This window comes from Prinia subflava, chromosome 9 (genome assembly GCF_021018805.1).
Source record: "Prinia subflava isolate CZ2003 ecotype Zambia chromosome 9, Cam_Psub_1.2, whole genome shotgun sequence".
Classification (NCBI taxonomy): Eukaryota; Metazoa; Chordata; class Aves; order Passeriformes; family Cisticolidae; genus Prinia; species Prinia subflava.
This window is the reverse complement of record NC_086255.1, coordinates 19,461,677-19,481,962: the sequence shown is the minus strand read 5'-3', so window position 1 is coordinate 19,481,962 and position 20,286 is coordinate 19,461,677. Positions and strand designations below refer to the sequence as shown.

At 45.1% G+C, this 20,286-nt stretch overlaps 1 protein-coding gene across 6 annotated transcripts in view; it reads right to left on the bottom strand.

Moving 5' to 3' along the window:
• The window catches only part of TLL2 (tolloid like 2), an 85,563-nt gene that overhangs the window by 20,519 nt on the left and 44,758 nt on the right, over positions 1-20,286 (bottom strand). For 4 of the 6 annotated variants that reach the window (XM_063405789.1, XM_063405786.1, XM_063405788.1 and 1 more), the window contains exons 3-11: positions 18,586-18,657; positions 15,934-16,104; positions 15,032-15,149; positions 14,434-14,612; positions 14,035-14,140; positions 8,969-9,093; positions 5,090-5,205; positions 3,071-3,173; positions 170-286 (exon numbers count right to left, since the gene is read on the bottom strand). In XM_063405789.1, the coding sequence (XP_063261859.1) occupies positions 170-286; positions 3,071-3,173; positions 5,090-5,205; positions 8,969-9,093; positions 14,035-14,140; positions 14,434-14,612; positions 15,032-15,149; positions 15,934-16,104; positions 18,586-18,657 (1,107 nt within the window). Of the gene's footprint in view, positions 1-169; positions 287-3,070; positions 3,174-5,089; positions 5,206-8,968; positions 9,094-14,021; positions 14,141-14,433; positions 14,613-15,031; positions 15,150-15,933; positions 16,105-18,556; positions 18,658-20,286 lie in introns of those variants that run through there. The other 2 variants (XM_063405790.1, XM_063405791.1) reach the window with 2 other exon arrangements.

Genomic DNA, 20,286 nt, shown 5'->3' with positions numbered 1-20,286 from the left:
CCATGCCTTATCTACTGAAACAAGCTGCAAAATCTGCTGATTCCCACAAAAACAAAAGCATGGCTATATCTAAGCACACAGTGCAGCAGAACTCCTGCTGATCCCATAAAACCCCTGCATCCTGTTCTGTCTGCTCCATAGCATGCAGACTTGTAGCTAAGGGCTGTACCTTCATAGACCACAAAGAAGCCTTTGCCCAGGATGTTACTGCTGCTCCGGAACTCGATCCACAGCCTGCTGTCCGTGGAGATTACTGGTTCAGGAATCTTGTCACCACAAAATCTACCTAGAAGGCAGGAAAGAGACAATAAAGATCTCTATAATCTCCTGAGGGACAGCACAGCGTAACAAGCACCTGTGACTCTGGGAAGCAAGGAGTCTTTGGTTAAAGGAGTGTGCTTGTGTAGAACACCCTTTCACTCCCATCAATTGTGCTTCTGAATAAGTTTCTGTGTCCCCTCTTCATGAATTCATATTCATTTCCATTATTAAGTGAATTAAAGTTCTCTTCAACTGGGAGCAGAATCCAGTAATTACAGATGAAGCCTCTATTGCCCTGGTAAATTCAAAAAGGCTCTTATCTTGATCACATAATTAAGCAAATGAGCTACCATGGTGGGGAAGCATCCCCCTGTCCTTCTAGAGGCATTAGGGAATGTCCTTTCCACCTGCTAAGCCTTGAAAACTCCTTCAGCACTTCGCACCCAAGAGCAAATACTCCAAGTCAAACCAAGGGCAGGACATGGCCATGCTGATGAGAAAAAAACCATTAATCTCATTCTCTGTTCAACAAATCCCAGTTAACCTTCTGCAGTCATTTAATTTCTTTCAAAAGAAAGAGACCAGGAACCATTTTTCTCCATAATGTCCCTAGCTTTGAGCTCTCTGGCAGGTACCAGCACTGGTAAACTCCCAAATTTTGCCAGTAGGAATGAATCCTAAAATGGAACAGTTATAGATGGCATTTGCAGCCCAAACAACCTAACAACCCAATTTGGTGCTCCTCTATTGGAGGCAGAAGCTCCTCACAGAAACAGAGCAAGCATCAAGTACGCACTGATAGGCAGGGACCTGCACTTGGCTCAGGAGTTTGGACAGAACAAACATGGTTTTTCACTTCAGCTGACACCAGCCAGGCCATACATGGAATTCAACATGATCTTGGCACCCTGTCCAACTGAATCTCAGTTGGAATCTGACAGAGGCAAAGAGCAGTTCTTCAGGTTGAATTCAGTCAGGACAGAGGTGACAGGGATCCTGGCCTTCCAATACCAGACAAAGGTATCTTTGAACAACTTCCACTGGGTAAAAACACAGTTAATGTCTTACCTTCAAGACAGCATCATATTTCCCATTAACTGTGAGGGAACAGCAGTTTCACTACCAGCTTTTCCTTCTTGCAGAGTCACCCTTCCAAGTATTATCTTGGACCCAGATTTACTTAGCTCCTATTGTGCTCTCAACCTGCCCAATGCTGTTGGGGCAGTGTGACAGCCCTGCAGCATATCAATAGCATCCCCCATCTCCACTCCCAAAGGGGATGCTAAAAACAGCATCAGCACTGCAAAGCCTCTTCCTCTAGGGCCACTCAGCAACTTCCTCCTGGATTTAGACTTGGAGTTTAACAAGGGTGTCAAGAAGAGGAAACGCAGATGAGGAACGAGAATGAGCAAGCTCCTCAGAGTGTGATAAAGGGCCCATTCATAAAAAGTTATACACCATTTAAAGGCTGGGTTTTCACACACTTCCCTGGGAAAATATGCAGCACACATGTATTTTTTCTCTCCACAAGAAGCCCGTGCTTTCACAATTCACACTAATCCCCCTCCTCGCCCCCTGCTGAATTGCCGTCTGTCTGCCTCTTCTGACCTAATTTCATGGGCTCGGCCCCATGCGGGAACCACGGCCACTCACGCAGCGTCTCCTTCCAGATGGAAACACTCCCAAGTCCACCTGCACTAGGGGGACGGGAGGTGCTTGGCTTCTGAAGTACCTTTAAATTACTCAGCAGAAAAAAAACAACAAACCGAGGAGCTAAGTTGCAGCTGCTGGAGCAATGTTACCTGACGCACACACAGCAGAGAACAGCAGCATATGCTGCCAACCCCAAATAGGCAGTAAAGGGTAAAAACAGCTGCCAGCTGCCCTGAAAGACAGGCCCACTGAAACCCGGGAAGCAGCATGGCCTCAACCTCTGCACCTCACCTGGTACCAGGGCTAGGATGTCCACTGGGGCCAGGGAGAGCACCCAAACCTCCCCAAACCCTCTGACCCAATGCTGAGTAGCCCAGTCCTGTGCTGCAGCATGGGGTGCAGCCACTCTAACACAGCTTAGGGGATGATGCCCAACCTGATTGATTCTTTCCTTTTAGGCAGAAGGGGCTGTTTGCAGTGCTGCATTTTACATGTTTGGAACACTGAGCTTAGGGGATGAGGTCAGGATCAGAGGCAATGGCAAAGCAGGTGGGACTCTTGAACTACTCAAGGTGACAGAAGACTTGCAAATATGATGGCAGGAGGCAGAGAAATGCAGAGGATGGACAGGAGCTGCACTTCCTAGAGATTTTGGGAGCAGGAGCAGAGTGGGGTCCCTACACAATTTGCCACGGCATGGTTTAGCAAGTTCCCTGCTAGGACTACAGAGGACTGTGTATTTATAAACACAGATTCATGAGAAATAATGGCATGAGCTTGGGTCAGGAGCTGTGCATCTGCTTCATTCTGACTGACTGACAGTTCTTCCCTGGACTAAGGAAAGAGCAATATCAAAACTCCAGAGACCCCATTTTTAGTCCCAGCCAGAGCCCTGGCTCACTTCCCTCCCTGCCTCATTTCTCCAGCTGGAAAAGGAAGGAATAAAGCCTTTGTGACTACAGGGCTTGGAGCAGGGGTCATTGTGAGTGAACACAGCACACCAACATCTCTGGATGGAGACACTAAGGGATGGCCAGTGCTGGACCTTAGATTCTTCCAACTAAAGAAAAATTTCTTTCTGTTTGTTTTGCCCACCCACTCTCCAAAGCATCAAAAAGAATACACAAAATGCAATTAAAATTAAATAGCTACTCACCCAATAATGGAGCCTTCCTCCAGTAGCCATCACGCACCTCCACATAATCATACCAGCAAAGGCGACTTTTAAATAAGTCCATCGATGTGAAGTTTAACATAATCTGAAAGGAGAGAGGGCACATTTCTCTTTGGGGAGGGAGTTACTTTAAAGAGAGGACCCTATAGATTGTTTCATTTTCACTACAGTGATACCTAAGTGAGTATATAGGCAAAGACAGTTGGGCCGTTTGCAGGATTTGTACACCATTTTTTCTCAAAAAACAAAGGCTTCTCAAGGTGTTTTAATGAAACCATGACAGTGTATGACAGCAGAGAGCCCTTTACTATCATCTCTGTAATTCAAATTCAATACTTCTCTGTTACTAAAATTTTACTTTAAAAAATAGCCCAGTTTGGATTTTTAAAATTTAACTCTTTGGTTTTGAACAGTGAAAATCATAGAGGAAGAGATTGTCACAAATCACAAGTTTGGGGTCTATACCTGCGTATAAATGATACTTGTAAAATAAATCTGATTTTGCTAATTAAGTTCTACATTCTGACCTTCAGACTCACACCATCACTGTGATGCAATTGCATTCAGTGGCTTTACCAAACAGGGCTTGGCATTAAAATGTTATTATTTTGGTCTCCTTCCTCTCTAAGATGGATCACTGGCCTTTGTCTGGGAAGTCACCTATGGAGGTCACCATTGCTGGCTACTTGTATTTTTTTTCTGGGAAGATTTGACCCATATTATTCATTTACATTCATTGTCTGAACATAGTCACAGAAATGTCTTTATATTAAAATGGATGTTCTCCCCCAAAGTCCTGGTTGGGTGTGCAGAGTGCAGTCTGTAATGATGTCACTCACTTTTTTCACATTTTTGCAATATTCTGACTTTGGACAGCAAAAAGAGATTCATCTGTTTCTATGCAGATGAATGCTACAAACCCAATATCTGTTCTCAACGAATACCTCAGTGCAACAATTTGCACTAATCACTGCATTGGGTTAAACAGGTAAATTGAAGCATTTAATCTGAAATCAATGTTTTATTTCCTCTTTTAACATTAGTGGTTCAGCATTTAGATGCTGGGTCCTTCCCGACACAACTCTGAAGAGACTGAGAAGCAAAGGGAGAGTTTATACTAAGACTGACACCACAAAACTCTCAGTGCCACAGTGGTCAAACCTGGACAGCTCTTGGCCCTCTTGCCCCAGCGATGCTCTCCCTCCTGCAGCTGATGGCAGGAGCTCAGCATGGCATGGGACTGGGCTTGCAGGTGACACAAACAGGTCCTGGAGCCCGGCAGCTGCTGCAAAACAAACGAGCTCTGCGCTTCTTTGTCCGAGTCTTAAGCATGTCTTGAGGGTGATCCTCAGCAAAGTCACTCTGCCAAGGAGCTCCCAAGCTGGGCTGCTCATTCTTGCAGCCTGGAATGGTGTGACAGGCCTGAAAGGCTGGGGCTGCTGGATTAAGGAAAGATTTCATTTCTACAGGAAGATCAATAAAACAAAAGGAGCTGGGAGGAACGTGGACAGAGTGGGTGATTGATGTGCAGCGGGGCTTGGCATTTCAGGGCGGGAAGTGGGAGTTCCCCGACAGGGACATCATGCCTGCATGACAGGGGCAGGCCACAGATGTCACTCACAGCTCCTCAAATCCCTTCAGGACCCCACATTGCAGCACATTTTATCTAACTCATCTGACTGGCTTCGGAATGTGCCCTTGCCAAAGCTAACAGGTGTCAGGAAATGCCCATGTAGGGTTGAGTCTCAAACTGAGAGGAAGAGATCAACACACAGCCCAGGTATGTAAGGGGCTCTGCTCCAGCATCACTTCTCTCCTCAAAAATCATGTAATCCTGACTCCATCTCTCTCCTGAGAGGTGCTCAAGAGCCTTTCCAGGCTCCATTCCTGCATGCCAGGCATGCAGAGATCTTCTGGCAGGTTCTAACACTGTCATCACAGTGAGGCAAAACCTCACATGAGGGAGGTGCAGAGTACACCTTGTGCTGCTGTGGCACCTACCTTCTCCCCTGGGGTCACCGAGATCCTCCAGACACAGTGGGAATAGGAGGGGTAGCCATTTGGAAAGCCAGGGGCTGAGAAATTACCTGTTGAGTCTTGCAAGGTCTCTCCACAAGCTGCAGGAGAGGGGAAAAAATCCTATCAAAAAGGAGTGACTCTGAAAGACATCAGGGTCTACCAAACTGTGAGCAGGTTGGTGGCTGGTACTCCAGCAGAGCTCATTCACGGTATTGGCCAAAGGCCACGGACCACCCGAGGCCTTGCCAAAGGGGTCAGAATTTCTGGGATAGAAGATGATCAGTGCAAGGACACAGACAAAGCAGATACTAAAGAAGCATCCTTCTTCCTTCATCTTCCTTCCACATGCCAGCACTTTCAGGTTTCAGTTGAGCAATATCTCATTCACTAATCAAATGCAAAGTATTAACCCCACCTCACAACCCCACACTGCTGCCAGCAAATCCATTTTCCCTTCATTACAAGCTGCTCAATGAAGTTCTCCTTAGTTGCCATTGTAAATTGTCTTTTTTGGGCTTAAAACAGCCTAACAAAAGCAAGGCAAGTCCCATCACCCTCATGCTTCTGCTGCCCAGCACCTTTGCAGCCACTACACTGCACAGGACAAAACATCAGCACAGCAGCCCACTGCTCTTCAGTTTCCTGTTTTGTGGCCTGCTGCAGTTGAAGAAATGTAGATCCCAGAGCGACTTTTGGGAAGCAAAGAAAAAGCACATGCATATGACCCTTTAGGGAGCTGGAGCTCCCAACATCTGGAAAAGCAGTGACTACTGTAGCTCTGCTCTCTGAGCCAGGATGACTGAGCTGGAACAAGGAGTGACCATCCACCTCTGCAGAGCAGCTGGCTGCCTGGGTGGGAGGATCACAAATATCAACGCTCCCATTTCCTTGACAGTGCCCACTAAACACATCCAAATGCCAATTGCAAGGAGCAGGGACCTTAGCTTGCCTGCTTCCCAGTTGCTTTTCCAATTTCATGACGAACTGATATTATAAAGCTCCCCTGGACCTGCAACTGTTTCCTCAGAGACGGCAAGGCAGCGCCCAAAAATCCCTGATTGAGCAGCAGTGCTTTGAAAGATCTGACAAGGCCTTCCCTTTCTCATGGAAATGGCAGGGGTTGCTCCTCTGCTCGATGCTATCACACGGTAATTTTGCAGCCATGATTACGTTTAAATGGGCAGGTTGGCAGTTGGAGGTGAAAAGAGACTGGTTCCATTGAAAAAGTTTAATATGTTCAAGCAGGGGAGAAGGAGTCACTTAGGCCGGAATTTCTTCATTTCCTAAGGAAGTATGATCCACAGCTTGACAGACCAGACCAGACTAACAAATGTGGGGACACAGAAAGAAGTTTTTTAACAATTTTTTTTAATAAAGAGGGAATTCCAATCCGTAACTCACCAGGATAAATAAATGTTATTTTTCTCTGATCAAAAAACTATTTAAACAAACATGAAATAATAAAGGGAGCTCTAAATTATGGGAAACATGCACAACATGACCAGTGATGTGAGATTATTGCCCTGGTCTGAACCACAGTGAAGGCTTCCAACAGCCCAGACTTAATTCTCCCAGAGTGCATTTACACAGCTACTGGCAAGTCTCTGTAATTATGGAACAGGTACTATTGTGTCTACTTGCAAAGACTACTTCGCAGAAATACAAAAGGAGACCTATCTAACTCTCTGACCCTTGCAGAGCAAAGTCCCCAGACACTGTGACAGGCTGGCCTTGCAGAGCAGGGGGAAGCACAGTGAGCAACGCATCTTTGTGGGGAGAGCACAGCCTGTGGCACGGCACCCAAAAAAGCAATACAACTGTACTCCACTTAGTAACAAAGACAACAAAAGGGCCAATAAAGCAAATGTTGGTACTTCTGGGATCCAAGAAACTGAGCAGGTAGAGAGGAACAGAGGTGAAAAGCAAAGCAGTGAGGTGAATGCTTCAGAACTCATTTGTAGATGAAGCAGGTGAGTGACAGGCACTTACAGCTCATCAGCTGGTTACTGCTACACTATCTTTTTGAAAATGCCAGAGAACTGGAGGAAATTATATAATGCAGGACCATTCTCAATTTACAGTTTAACCATTCCTGCACAATTAGCACAACTACACAAGTCTTTTTCCTTTAGCACAGCACAAGACAGCAGGATGAGCTGTTTGAAAGCTTTTGTAGTGACTGTAGTCATCAAATCCTTAACTGTGCAGCCATAGCAAATCTAGCATTAACTACCACGGAGCAGACTGCATCTTGCCTTCCAGAAATTCCTTCAGCAAATTTCATTTGATTTCACCTGGCTTGGCACTAACTTTAACCCAGCAGGTATAAGCTTTGAGGAATTAAGAGCAATTTAAAACAGCAGGGTTTTAGAATGGACAAGCTAAGCAAGCCCTAACTGTAGCAGCCACAAGGACTCCAGTCTAACAAGCTGGAGAGTCCTGTTTCTTACAGCAGGCACAGACCCTTGTTCTGGCTGATTCCAGTGCATGGATGGTAACTCATCCTCCACCATACTAGCTTTTTTTTTTGGGAGATATTATTAGATATTCTCAGGTGAATACCCTCTTTCTAAAAGGAAAGCCATCTGCCACACAACTTCTGAATTATGTTGCTGCACTTTACCCTAAAATCCTTGGCTTGACAGCCAAACTGTGTCTTCATCCTAAAGTCTCATTCAAACCCTGCTTGAACACACAGATGAAATCCTTTGGTTTTGAACTCCTTTGCTTTGTATGTTGCAGAGGAAGGGAAGAAAACTTTCAAGCTACAGATTCAAATGGCAGACGAAGACATTAATGTCATTAAATATATTGCATGTCTTCTCCTAAGATGCAACCTGTGTACAAATTTTGATGCAAAGAAAAAAAAAACAAAGCAGAAAAACAGATATTTGAAAAATGTTTAGCAGGCTTAAATCTCTAATTATTTTGCAGCCTAATGTGTTTTGAACTGCAATAACCTCAGCTAAAGCTTTGTGAAAAAAAAAAGTAGGAAAAGTTCTACTTCGCAAATGGAAAACTTGAGACTCACAGAAGAGTCCTCATTTTAAAGAAAGTTCCTTTGTAGCTTTTAGTTAGTACCTCAGGCCAAAGTGGCTTTTCAGCTTGCCTTGAGAAATCTCAATCTGTAATTGATTCTTCCAGCCATGGGAATATAAAGCCTGGTTGGATTAAGTCTGACTCAATCAAAAAACATAGTGCAAAACAAATTAACCCCTAAACTTATCCATGAGACAATTTTGCAAGAACAGCATTTTATTCAACCAAAATCAATTTAGAGACAATGATGAGTGTAAATATAAAAATGTAATGATGAGGTAAACAAGAAAAAAAAAAGGTTAATTAGAACTAATAGACCTAAAAGTTATACCATCCATTATAAGCTAAATGCAGTAATCTTTAAACATATAGAACCTGAAGCCCCCAGAATTCATTCTAGACCCTTATGGACTCAAACTTTCTGACCTGTAGTTGGATACAGAAAAACAGTGGATTTGCACACCAGCTATCCACACTTTCCAGGACCTCAGTCTACCTGATATCTTTCCACCACTTTGCTAACTCCTAGTCTCCACTCTGCCTGCAGTCTTGTACAGTGGTTTAATTTTCTACGAATAGAGGCTACACTGAGCCAATCTGAAGCCCTAAACCCAACAAGAACACTGGAAAAGTACTAACAGGAGACACATTTTAGGCAAGTTCACTTCTCCCCATGGCTCCAACCTAAAGCATTTAATAGTTTGTGTTTCCCAGTTCTCTTTCCTCAAAAGGGATCGTTAAGGTGCTCTTGAACTCCAGTGCCTTCCACATAAGCCCTGTGTCTATGACAAAGCAGGGTCCATCTCCCCAGGCCATATTTACCTGGGCATTTGTACAGCTTCCTTGCCTGAGCGATGTCTCCCTGGCTCAGGCGAACGCGCTGGCCGATCGTCGGCCGTACCCCGTTATCATCGCGGCGGGGAAGGATGGTGTCCAGGAAAACTCCTCTGCAGGGAAGAGCAGAGGGACACAGAGCAGTGAAGTAGGGAAAGTGACACAATGAACAGAGAGCAGAGCTGGCAGGCCTCCCACACCACATCCCCCTGACCATATATCCCATGCCAACAAGCAATAGTGGTTCAGCTTCTAATAACTGCTAGCTCTCTCAAGACAGCCTTCTCACTATAGCAGAGAGCTTCCAAATGAACAAACAAGTCTGCCAAGCCAGAAAATTCCTCTTGGATATCTCAAAATTGCTGCTGCCTCTCTTTGAGGTTGCACATTCCTTACCATAAATCAGAAAAAGCAATGAAATATTCCTGCAGACTGTTCGTGGCACATCTGGCCCAGCAGGAGCACAGATTTGGCATTTAAGCCAAAGAAGCAGAGGGAAGGGGAGTTTTCCCAGTAGCAGATGGGTCTGGGCTGGCAGTGACTGGGGCTGCCACAGACAAGAGGAAAAGATCATGTGCTCTACCTTTGTTCTGTACGAGTTTCCAAGCTAGTAACTCCACTTGTTTCTGCCTCTTTTTGCTTGCTACTATTTCTTCCATGTGCTTTACACTCAGGAACTCTTTACTGCACTTCTGATCGCAGTCCAGTGAAGGATTTAAGCTCAGGCCTCACTTCTATCAAAATGCAGTCCATTCAGCCAAGCAAGAGCTTGCATGCAAAAAGAGACCCCATGGGAGCATTAGGAGTGTAGGGAAGGAGGGAGGGAATCAAAACCCCAACTCCAGGTTGGCAAAATCCAAGCTCTTGCAGCCAGGCTGTCCAGCCCACAGAAACCTTTCTCTGCACCCCTGAATGCCAAACAGGCTTGGGGATGCCACGGCTAACACCAAGCTTAACCTCCAGCATCAGCTCAGTGAGGCAGACTGCTCTTTCTGAAGGACAGGAAGGACAGGACTCTGTCCAAGTAGTCCAATGGGAAATCAGGCAAAAGCAATAATTTCCATGTAGCCTAGTCCAGGGGTGGGGAGGGAAGGGGGGATATTGTTTTGTAAACATTCAAACTGAAGAAAGAAATAGAGGGAAAGGAATTTAATCTTTTTTAAAACTGGAATCAGTTGTTGCATGGGAGATGTTGGCATTTTTTCAGCAGTAGAAAAATTCCTGATCAGTATCAAAACCAACACTTACAAGATCTGGGGTGAGTCCCTCAAATTTTGATTTATAAATTCAGTTTTTTATTCTTTATGCCAGCTGCATGCCTTGGACTGAATTTATTTAATTTTATGTATTGAAAATAAATCCTCCAATTCCAGAAACACCACAAGCATAGAAACAGGTCCGTTTGCTCAAAGTAAATTTTCAAGCCTCCTCAGCAGTTCATAGAAGAACTCGGCATTTGGCAGGGACGTACTTCTGTGGCCTCTGAAATGCTTTCTGCAGATCTCCAGGCTCAACCAGGGAAGAATGACAGAGTTTAATAGAAAAACCACCACTTGCATATGCAAGTTTTTGATTCTTTTTCCCATTCCAGTCCCCACAACTGTGCACTCACAGCCCTCAGCTTTCTGCACGTAGTGTATACCTGAGGCACTGCTGACACAATGCAAACAACCCATGACTTCAAACTACCCTTGTTACCTGCCAAATTCACGCGCTTCCAGAAGGCTGCACTCTATGCTGAGGCAGTAAGATTTTTGGTTTTGCTTTTTCCTCCAATTGAATTTTTTCTCCTTTCACAGGCATTGCTGAGCAAGACTCCCAACAACAGAGCAGTGAGCACAGTTTCTCTCATTTTGCCATCAAAGCAAACAAGAACAGGAGAGTTTGTCTGGCCCAAACCACACAAGTCCCAGAAGTCTCATGCTGTCCACCAATCTCATATGCCTAAAAACGCTTGGAGTGTAAAGCTGCACATTTGGTGAGTGTTTCTAAAAGTGCAAATACTTTGACTCAACAGTTAATAAACAACAAACAGACATCATTAAACAGAGCAGCTCAGGAAGTCTAACACCAAAACCATAGGAGAAGAACCCATGAATCCTAGATGCCCCATTCTCCTGCTGTCCAGGCACAGGCAGAATATGCATTAGCTGCCCAGTGCAGTCGTAAGCCAAGCACAACAGCCACCATTCCTACCAGCTAAGAACAAGAGTTTGGGAAGAGACTCACACAAGTCGTCAGCATCCGCACGGCACCCTGAACGTGCAAAGTGCCCAGCCAATGCCATGAAATTATCAGCTGATCTCAACAAATGCCAAGCAACCATGTCTCAGTAGATAGAGTAACAAATACAGATAGAGTAACAAAAACAACACCGAAGGAAGCAGATAGTCAAGGCAGGTTAAGGTCCCAGCCACAGCCAGCTACCTTTTGTCCCAAATCTGTATTTCTCTCTCCATGTGCAGAAGAGAGACAACATGACTCTTCATGCAGTAAAACCTGTGGAGGATCTGTGTATGTCTCGTGCAGGATTAGGACAGTGCATTGCAAATACAAGATGTCATCCCTCAACATGGAGAGGGTGCTACCTACACCCTAATTTGAACATGAGCTCTGCAGAGGTCATGTTTTGGAACTCCAGACTGTGCTGTCATATCTACTAGCAAGCCACTGATTGAATTAAGGTAACCAGCTACTTGCTTAGGGCTTTGTGCAGGTTTGAGCTTTCTTCTTGCTAAGTTGCCATTTATGGGTCTTGACAGGTGTGAAAGAAATTGTTTCACGATACAGCAACATTCAGTTTAGATTGCTGTCATGTCGAAAAATGCACCAGGAAATAAAAGCCTGCAGCCACACTCTGCAAAACAGACAAATTTCTGACATAGATGAGAACAGAGATCCCAATGGTAAAAACTTGTCCCTGCTGTCATTACGGTCTCATGTGCCATCCTCCTATTTCTATTAGCCACAGGGAAAAATGAGAGGCATATTCTGCCATGAAATGAAAAGGAATGACTCTACACCAATCCCCAGAAGTATTACTGGAAACAATTTCCACTGCTAGGACTCATCAGATGTCAGAAAAGCTGTACCTTTCTGTCCTAGGCAAAAAGTTTAGAATAAAAAGGGCCCAGGACTTACAGCAGCATTTGACCATGACAAGAACCATGTGATTTACTATCATCAATATTGACTGAAGTTAGAAACTGAATTTGTACTAAGTGCCAGGTAAGAATTGCTACAAGACAGTAAGCCACAGACATGACTCTGTGTCCTTCCCCTGCTCACTCACACATCACATCTCCACTGGTCAGGTGCTCACACCATCTTATGTCAGCTTTCTGGTGTCTGCTAATGCATCAACACACCCAGTGCAGCCCTTCCCTTGCAGGGCCAAGCAGGAACTCTCTCCCTTTCCTAGCTACTGATTTTAATGAAACTTGCTGGAGCTTAGTATCTTCACTCTGTGCTTTTGTCAGTTTGGGTTGCAGTTGGACAGCACTCACAAACCTCAGTGAGCTGGGAAGGACAGGTGCATACACCCACCAGTCTCTCTGGCTGGTCAGTGCACTGTCCTCTCAGGGGAGCAGATGTCAAGACAGGTCTTGGCAAAGTAAAAGCCTTTTCCCAGCACTGCTTATTTGTGGTGAGAGCACAATCACCCTACAGAGGCACTGAGTGCTCTCTTCACTTGCTGCACAAAGACTGCAACTGGGGTAAGGGTGGGTCACAAAGGCCTTAAAGAAAACAGACTTAAAAATCTTATCGAGCACCAATTTCAATGCAGCAGGACTCTTGCCATTTTTATCCCATTTTGGCCCAGCAGTGCTCTGAAGGACCCTAGTTTTCAAGAGACACAGACTCAAAGGCATCCACAATATAAATAGTGGTAATAACTTAATCTTGCTTTTGTGCAAAACAATTCTAACCATTTAGAGTTTTGCAAATGCTGGAAGGGTCCAGCAGATGCCTCAAGGGAAGAAAAACTGTTTGCTTTGGATATCTGATGCAAAGAAATCTCCAAAGTCTGCAAAACACCCTTGCCCAGACAGCATCTCCTTCTGCCACAACAAGCAGCATTTCAACATATTTAACCATTTTCCACTGGTTGGTGTGAAGTTGTCAAAACAAAAGCACAAAGCAGCAGGCTTGGCCCTTCAATAAAACTGGGGAGTAAGAAAATTTAAAAAGTCACAAAGATATCTTTAATTTTTGCAACAAAAATTTTCCAAGAATGTGAATACTTCCACTGTACCTTCCAACCCCTTTACTTGCAATAGGTAGTGACAGAAAGCTCTTGGGAAAGACCAATAGTAGGATTTATATAAGAAAAATTCCAATAATGCAGCAAAATAAATGTGGTCATCCAGTAACTCTCATTCCAAATACAGGACATAACTATGTTTATATCACCTCTCTATCCAGTAGAGCAGTTTAATCAGAAAATGGGCTCCATCTGGAGGTATGAGATGGGAGTCAAGGACAAACAGCCTATGCAGAAATGGGCACTTAGCTGGGGCAGGACTGAGAATTCCTCCATGAAAAAACCCAGTCACACAGAACCACATAGCTTCAGAGGCCATGACTGAAAACTCATGGATAAATGGTTAAAAAATCATCCAAATAATTAAAGATCATGATCTAGAGTTAAACTCTCCCTTGGCACAACCACTAGAGATTCTGACAGCTGTATTGTGACTCCAAAGCATAAGCTGGACAACCAAGACTTTCAAAGCTAGTTTTAGTATTACCCAACTTGCACATGGGCAGATATGCAGCACACAGATACACATGTATCTGCCCGGGAAGGCTGCAAAGAATGTTAGCAAGGCTTTGGAAACTCTCTGAGATTACCAGTATCATTACTGAGTAAATATAGTGGAAAGGGGAAAACAGGAGTCCACCATACTACACTCACCTTGCTTTTTCAAATATTTTTCGAGTCTTGCAATGCAGCAATAGATCAGAGGTCTCCTTCTAGGCTCTAAATATCCCACAGAGTCAACTACAACTACCAAAAATAGTCCTAAGGACACGTAACCTTGAATTATCACCTGGAGAACGTGTTCCTAGCATAGTGCATGATGCTGTCAAAGTCATAGGTCTCTCCAAGTGAGTTCACTTCCCCAGCTTCCATCTTTAAAAAGTTGTACTCCTGACCTGTGATGACAAACAAAAAGGAAAAGAAACAAGCCACTCTTCAATTAAAAAAAAAAAAAAAGACGACTTCTACTTGTGGGAACCTAGAATGAAATGGACATGCTCCAATAATTCCAGCTGGACATCCAAAATGTCTATTCATATAGCTATTTTGAGCCTTATTCTAGTCAAGAACACCAATATTTCTTCTTTTCCATCCCAACCCTCAGACCGCCAGCATCTTCCAAAAGCATAGCAAGAAAGGTTTCTAGCCAGCCACCAGCCAGGTGGGATAACCTGAAGTGTGCTTTTACCTTGCTGTATGTTCTCTCTGATGATAGTGACGTGCTGGTCCCTGTCAGGCCGTGTGTGCTCATGCCAGAAACCCACCACATGACCCAGCTCATGAGCCACAATACCAAACTTGTCACAGTTCTTGCCAATGGATATAGCCTGAGGGCCCCCTCCTCGGCGACCCACATAGGAGCAACACCTGGAAAAGAAAACCCACAAACCCATACAGCACATCAGTGACGTGAGGAACTCCAAAAACAGGAACAGAGGATGGCATCTAGCCATCTAGCAGGGTTCAGGACAGGCCAGCAGTTGCATACACTATATGTACTTACATGTAAGTACAAAGAAAACATAAGAAAAAAAGTGCATATCTATAAACACACACATGCATGCTTACTTAAGTGTTATTTCAGGAAAAGAGAACCCAGAAAGGCTTAGCAGCTTCTGAGCAAATACTAAACTATCCTAGCAATCCCCACTGAGAGCGACCAGCTATATGCTCTGACAGATTCTCCAATGTAGCCATGGGTCTATTCTGGGCTAGACTTACAAAGCCATGTGCCACTGAAAGTGCTGTTTGCAATAGAGAGCTGCAGGGATGCCTCCATCACTTACCCACATGTTCTGTATGTGAACACGATGAAGCTCTCCTCATCAGTTCTCTCCACAAAGGTCACACAGGTGTGTTTCTCCCAGTGCCTCATCGCTTGCTTAAAGATAGCTCTTTGGGTTCCTGGAAAAGAAATCAAGAGGAGCAAATAGTGAAGGCCTGGCTTTCAGGAAAACCTCCAATGGACTTCATCTGGATATGGGAACAATCAACCTTTCAAACAGCCAATCTTATGTCTGTAGACTTCTTGGACTCTGGGGCCCACTTCCAGCTATAGCATTACCTTCCTGTACCTATTCTCTCCTTGTGTCTGATGAATTTACGGCTCTAATTAAACAAGTAGCAAACTTTACAGATTAAGTACATCAATATTTGTGAATATAAAACACATCTCCTCTCTAGGTACAGGCCATTCTGGCAGAGCTGCCAGGTGTTCTGACCTGAACACCAGCTACTAAGTGCCAAATTTGCTCTCATGACATGAAGTAATAACCATGTACATCTTTCAAAACTCAGGAATCTCATGAGTGCTACGGATGCTCCTCAAAACTAAGGCAGAGCTATTGTGAGGAACCCAGAGTACTTCTGCTCCTGCTCTTCCAACAGCAGAGAGGATCCTCTTCTGGAAAAACAGGGAGTGAGCACAGCTCACAGGTGCTGGCCCCTAAAGAAAAGTGACTCAGTCACCCAGATATTTCTTGGACTCCAAGAGAAGAGTCCAACTGCACACCTCAGCTTCAGGCTCCCACAGTGCACAATTCCTTGTGCAATGACATGCCATCCTACCTCAGGAGACAGATTCCCAAGGACCTGAGTCATTTGTGGGAGAACTCTGCTCCAGAGATTTCCCACACAGTTTGAGACACAAACCCCATGGCAAACAGAAAGCAGTGTTGTCACTACTGACCAGTGAAATTTCCTCCGATCACATAGGGGATGACCCCCCCTGGCCAGATCCTCTCAGCCCTGGATGTGGTTGCCCTGCGCACCCTGGCAGAGGAGCGTGTATCCATGCCAGACTCATCTTTATATTCCTTCCTCTGTGGGCTCCTTGCAAGCGTTGTGTTCTGCCTGCCGTCTGCAAGACAGAGTGGCAACACTGTTTAAATCCTCTTTAGTTCCACCTGCAGCCCTCAGGTAATACCCTGGAGCTTCAGAAAAAGACAAAAAGAAAACGCAAGGTGTTAAACCAAACCAGAAGTTGTAGCCAGATTTGCCAGTGATATTTTTGGGACTTTCAGACTGCTAATCTATAGAAAACTGACCCTTCTTGTTTTGGAGCTTCCATATGCACTATGGCAAAGCTGTTCTCCCATTAGGATGTAGAAGCACATCCTTCCATGACTCTAGTCACTCACTCACTGCAACAGCAACTTCACAGATGGGGACACGGTACTTAAACAAGGGGAGCAGGAGGTGGGAATCAAACAAGCCTAGATGTCACTGTATGTTCTCAAATTGCCCTACCTATCCACTCATCTGCAGAGAAGGGTTTGTTTCACTAGGAACAGCTTCACAGCAACAACTACTCATTTGAATTGGCCTTGGAAGAAGGTGACAGATTCCTAAATCTGAAATCTGTACTCAATGCTGAGAAATATTACTTTGGTTTCACATACCAGGTCTTGGGTGGTTGGGAAATTTATAAAGATTGGACAGTCTCTGTTGGAGCAGGGATGTGCAGGATGGAAAACAGAAGCGCAAATATCCATCCATGCTGAATCTCTTGATTTTAATGAAAAGGAGCAAAAATACAGAAGGGAAAGCAGAACACATCTCATTACTTGTTACAAAGGGTAGAGGAGCCCTGGCTGCGTGGTGTTCAGTGCTGGTGTTAAAATCTGCAACAGGATTCATACAGGCCTCTAGGCAGAGCCTGTACCTTGCCCTGCATCTGTGCTGCTGCAGCTTTGCTCAGATACTGGTTATGCCTATATGAGTTGCACTTCTATTGTGGTGTGAGTCTGACACCTTTACTCAAAGCTTCCTGGTTGTTCATCCCCTAACTGAGGTGCCATGGGCAACTCAAACCCTCAAAGCAGCCACAGTCCAGCTGGGCTTTACAAACCTCTGTGTGCAGACACCACTTGTTAGATAACCTCCTTGTGTTGCACAGCCAACTCGTCAGCTGGACTAGAGCAAAGAAATAACAGAGTACAGGGGCTGCTATGCCTTCAGAGAGTGCTGGTCTGAAGGGTCACACCGAGGTGAACATCCCTGTCACCTGGAGGAGCAGCACTGCTGATGGTGGCTCACCGGTGGACGGCTGTGAAGCCTGAGAGGATGGCAATTTGTATGTAAATCAGCAAGACCAGCCCCAGCTTTGCTTTCCAAGTCAGGGACATGGGCTGCTGGGTTATTAAAAAGCACAGGTCCTGCTAAGACCTTCCTCTGGTGATCAGGGGGGCTGCTGAGAACCTCTTCCTCTATTCATCCCTCCAGCTGAAGCACCAGAAAGCAAATCACTACTGTCAAGGGTGAGGGGATCAACACAATGGGAAGGAAATTCGGGCACTGTAGGGGAATGAAAAGAGTGAACTTTAAACCCTCCCTCCTGCTTCACCAGGTCAAGCCCTTCCTGCTGAAGACCTTGCTGTGAGCTGCAGGACAAAAACAGGAATTTGCCTTTTTTTCCTCTTACTCCTAAGCACCTTTCTGGCATTTCAGAAGCTCCCCATCCACAAAGCAGCTGCTGGATCTTGGAAGGGAGATGCTCTGAGGTTGGGGGTTCTCCCAACAAAGGAAGAACCACCCTTCTGCATACACCTGGTACTGCTGGTACCAGGCACCAGCACAGGCACTGACATTAAAAGGGCCCCAGCTAGAAGAAGAGAGAGGGTCTCAAGGCTGAAGTCTTGTCTTCTAGTCACAAACTTCTCCAGGGCCTGCCCAAAATCTCTGTGGATTTGCACACAGACAGCTCCTGGTAGCAAACCCAGGTGAGGAGGTGTCTGCCCTGTGCTCTCCTGTGCCCTGCACGGGGGACTCTGGGTCCACACTTTGGAGCCACCACCGCTTCCATTCCTTGCCAGCAACACACTCTTGGGCAGATTCCCCTCACCAATCCTGCAGCAGCTCTCGAGTGCTCCTAACTCCTGCTAATGTCTTCTGCCTTTAACAACTGAAATTTGTTAAATTATCCTCCAGGAGAGGCCTGACACATTCATTTAGCAGGGGCTGCTTGTGGGTGGGGGTGAGCAGTTGCCTTTATATCACTTTTGTTATTTTTTCCCCTTTCATTCACTTATTAAACTATCTTTATCTCAACCAATGGGTTTTCTCACTCTTGCTTTTCCCACTTTCTCACCTCTCCTGTTGGAGGAGGGGAATAGTGACTGGATGCTTGGCTTCTGGCTGGGGTCAACCCACAGCATTATACAAGGCAAACCCACCCTTTCAGAGAGTTCAACAACAGCAAAAAACAGCCCTGCCTGGGCAGGGCTGATCTCCCAGGCACAGGGGAACACACATGTACAAAACAATACAAAAATAAGGGTTTACAGGGGGTAAAAAAAGTAAATAAAAGATACCCAAAGGTCTGGGTGGGGTACCACATTACCCTTTTTAACTGCTTTGTCACTATGGTCAGTTGAAGTGGCATTTTCATTTGACACGTCTTCTCCCAGGCCTCCTGCAAAGGAAAAAAGAGCAGAGACTCATCTCCGGTGAGCTGGCTGGCAGAGCTCTGATGTGGAAAGGACAGCAGCTATCAGTAATGCCAGCTGGGGGTCTGCTGGCCACAGAAACTGTCTGCTTTCCCTGTTCAGGAAGCAGTGACTAAACCCTTGATAAAGCTGGGCACTTTTCCGGATTTGTTCCTAGCCTACAGTGACACCTTGCAACGCATTACCATACCATGCCTAAGTTTCTCCATATGCTGAATAGGCACAAAGTTTCTTCTAGGGAAGGCTAATTTCATGGAGATTTAATGAGAGCAGGAGCTGAATGAGCTGATCTTTGTAGAGGTATTGCAAGAGCAAGTTTCTGTAGTCTTGGTGGCAAGATAAAGTGTGAAGAGCATGGCAAACCACCACATTCAGAAAAGAATACACTGTTGGTCACACAGCACTGCTGGATGCAGTGTGGACACTGCCCAGAAGGATGTCTCACTTTCAAGACAGCTGGACATTTTCCAGTCACTGAAGCAGTCTTGCTTTGCCAGCTGGAAAACTCTCCTTTGCTCTGGAAGTGGCTTCCAGCAAATCTTTCTCCAGTCTATCCAATGGGGCAAGGACAGGGGAAAAGGTGTATCTCTGACCCCCTGGAGTAGAACTGAAAGGATGGTAACAAATCTCCAACATTATACTACTATAACTGATATGAGTATCAGGAAAATTATGATGAAAGATAGTTACAAAACAATTCAGAAGAAAATAAAATACCCAGATTCTCTGCTGGCTATAGGTTAGAGCATCCTGGTCCAAGAGACACAGTAAATCAGGGGTTTGTCTCCCAGAGGAAGTGCCATAGTTTAACAGAGCTTGGCTGGACAAAAGCCATTAGATGTGTGAACAGGAACAAGCCTGATTCAACAAGATGGATTGCTCTGAACTCTATCACTCCTTTCCAGCTTCAATGTCCCATCCTAAGATTTCCTTTTGTTTTCTTTCATGCCTAGTCCTCGTCACTTCCTTAAGTCCCAGCTCAACAAAAGTTCCTCTTCTCAGTTTTACATCCCCAGGACTTCTCCCACCCCCACCCCTGCAAAGTATGTTATTCTTCACACAGTATCTCATTCCATTTAAAGGAAACCACAACTGGCCATTCATCACCAGAATTATTAAGGCATGCAGTCTTTGCTGAGGCAAAGGATAATTTTGTATTTCTAAATAAATGCAGCTTGCTCCCAGTCACAAACAGATTGCTTCTTAATTGAACTTAGGAGTTGAATTATATGGTGAATTAGGGAAAAAGAACAACTCTGTATTTAGTGAATTGTTCTCCTAGGAGGGAGCTGATGGGATTGAATTGCAAATGATGGCACCGAAGCCTGGAGCCGGCCCCTCTCCTGTGCCCGGGCTGCTGACCTCTGCCGTGCCGCGGTGCCGCTCGCGCACACGGCCTGCCCGAGCCCTCAGCGCATTCTTTCCCAGAGACCAGCGCAGGCCTTGGTTTCTTATGCAAAGAAGAGGTTTGAATAAACTAGTGTGACTAATGAAATCTACAACATCTTTGCATATTTTGTCTTATTGTAGCCCGTGAAGAGGGAGAGCACGACACAAAGGCCAGATATGGGGATGCACATACACCAGATATTTTC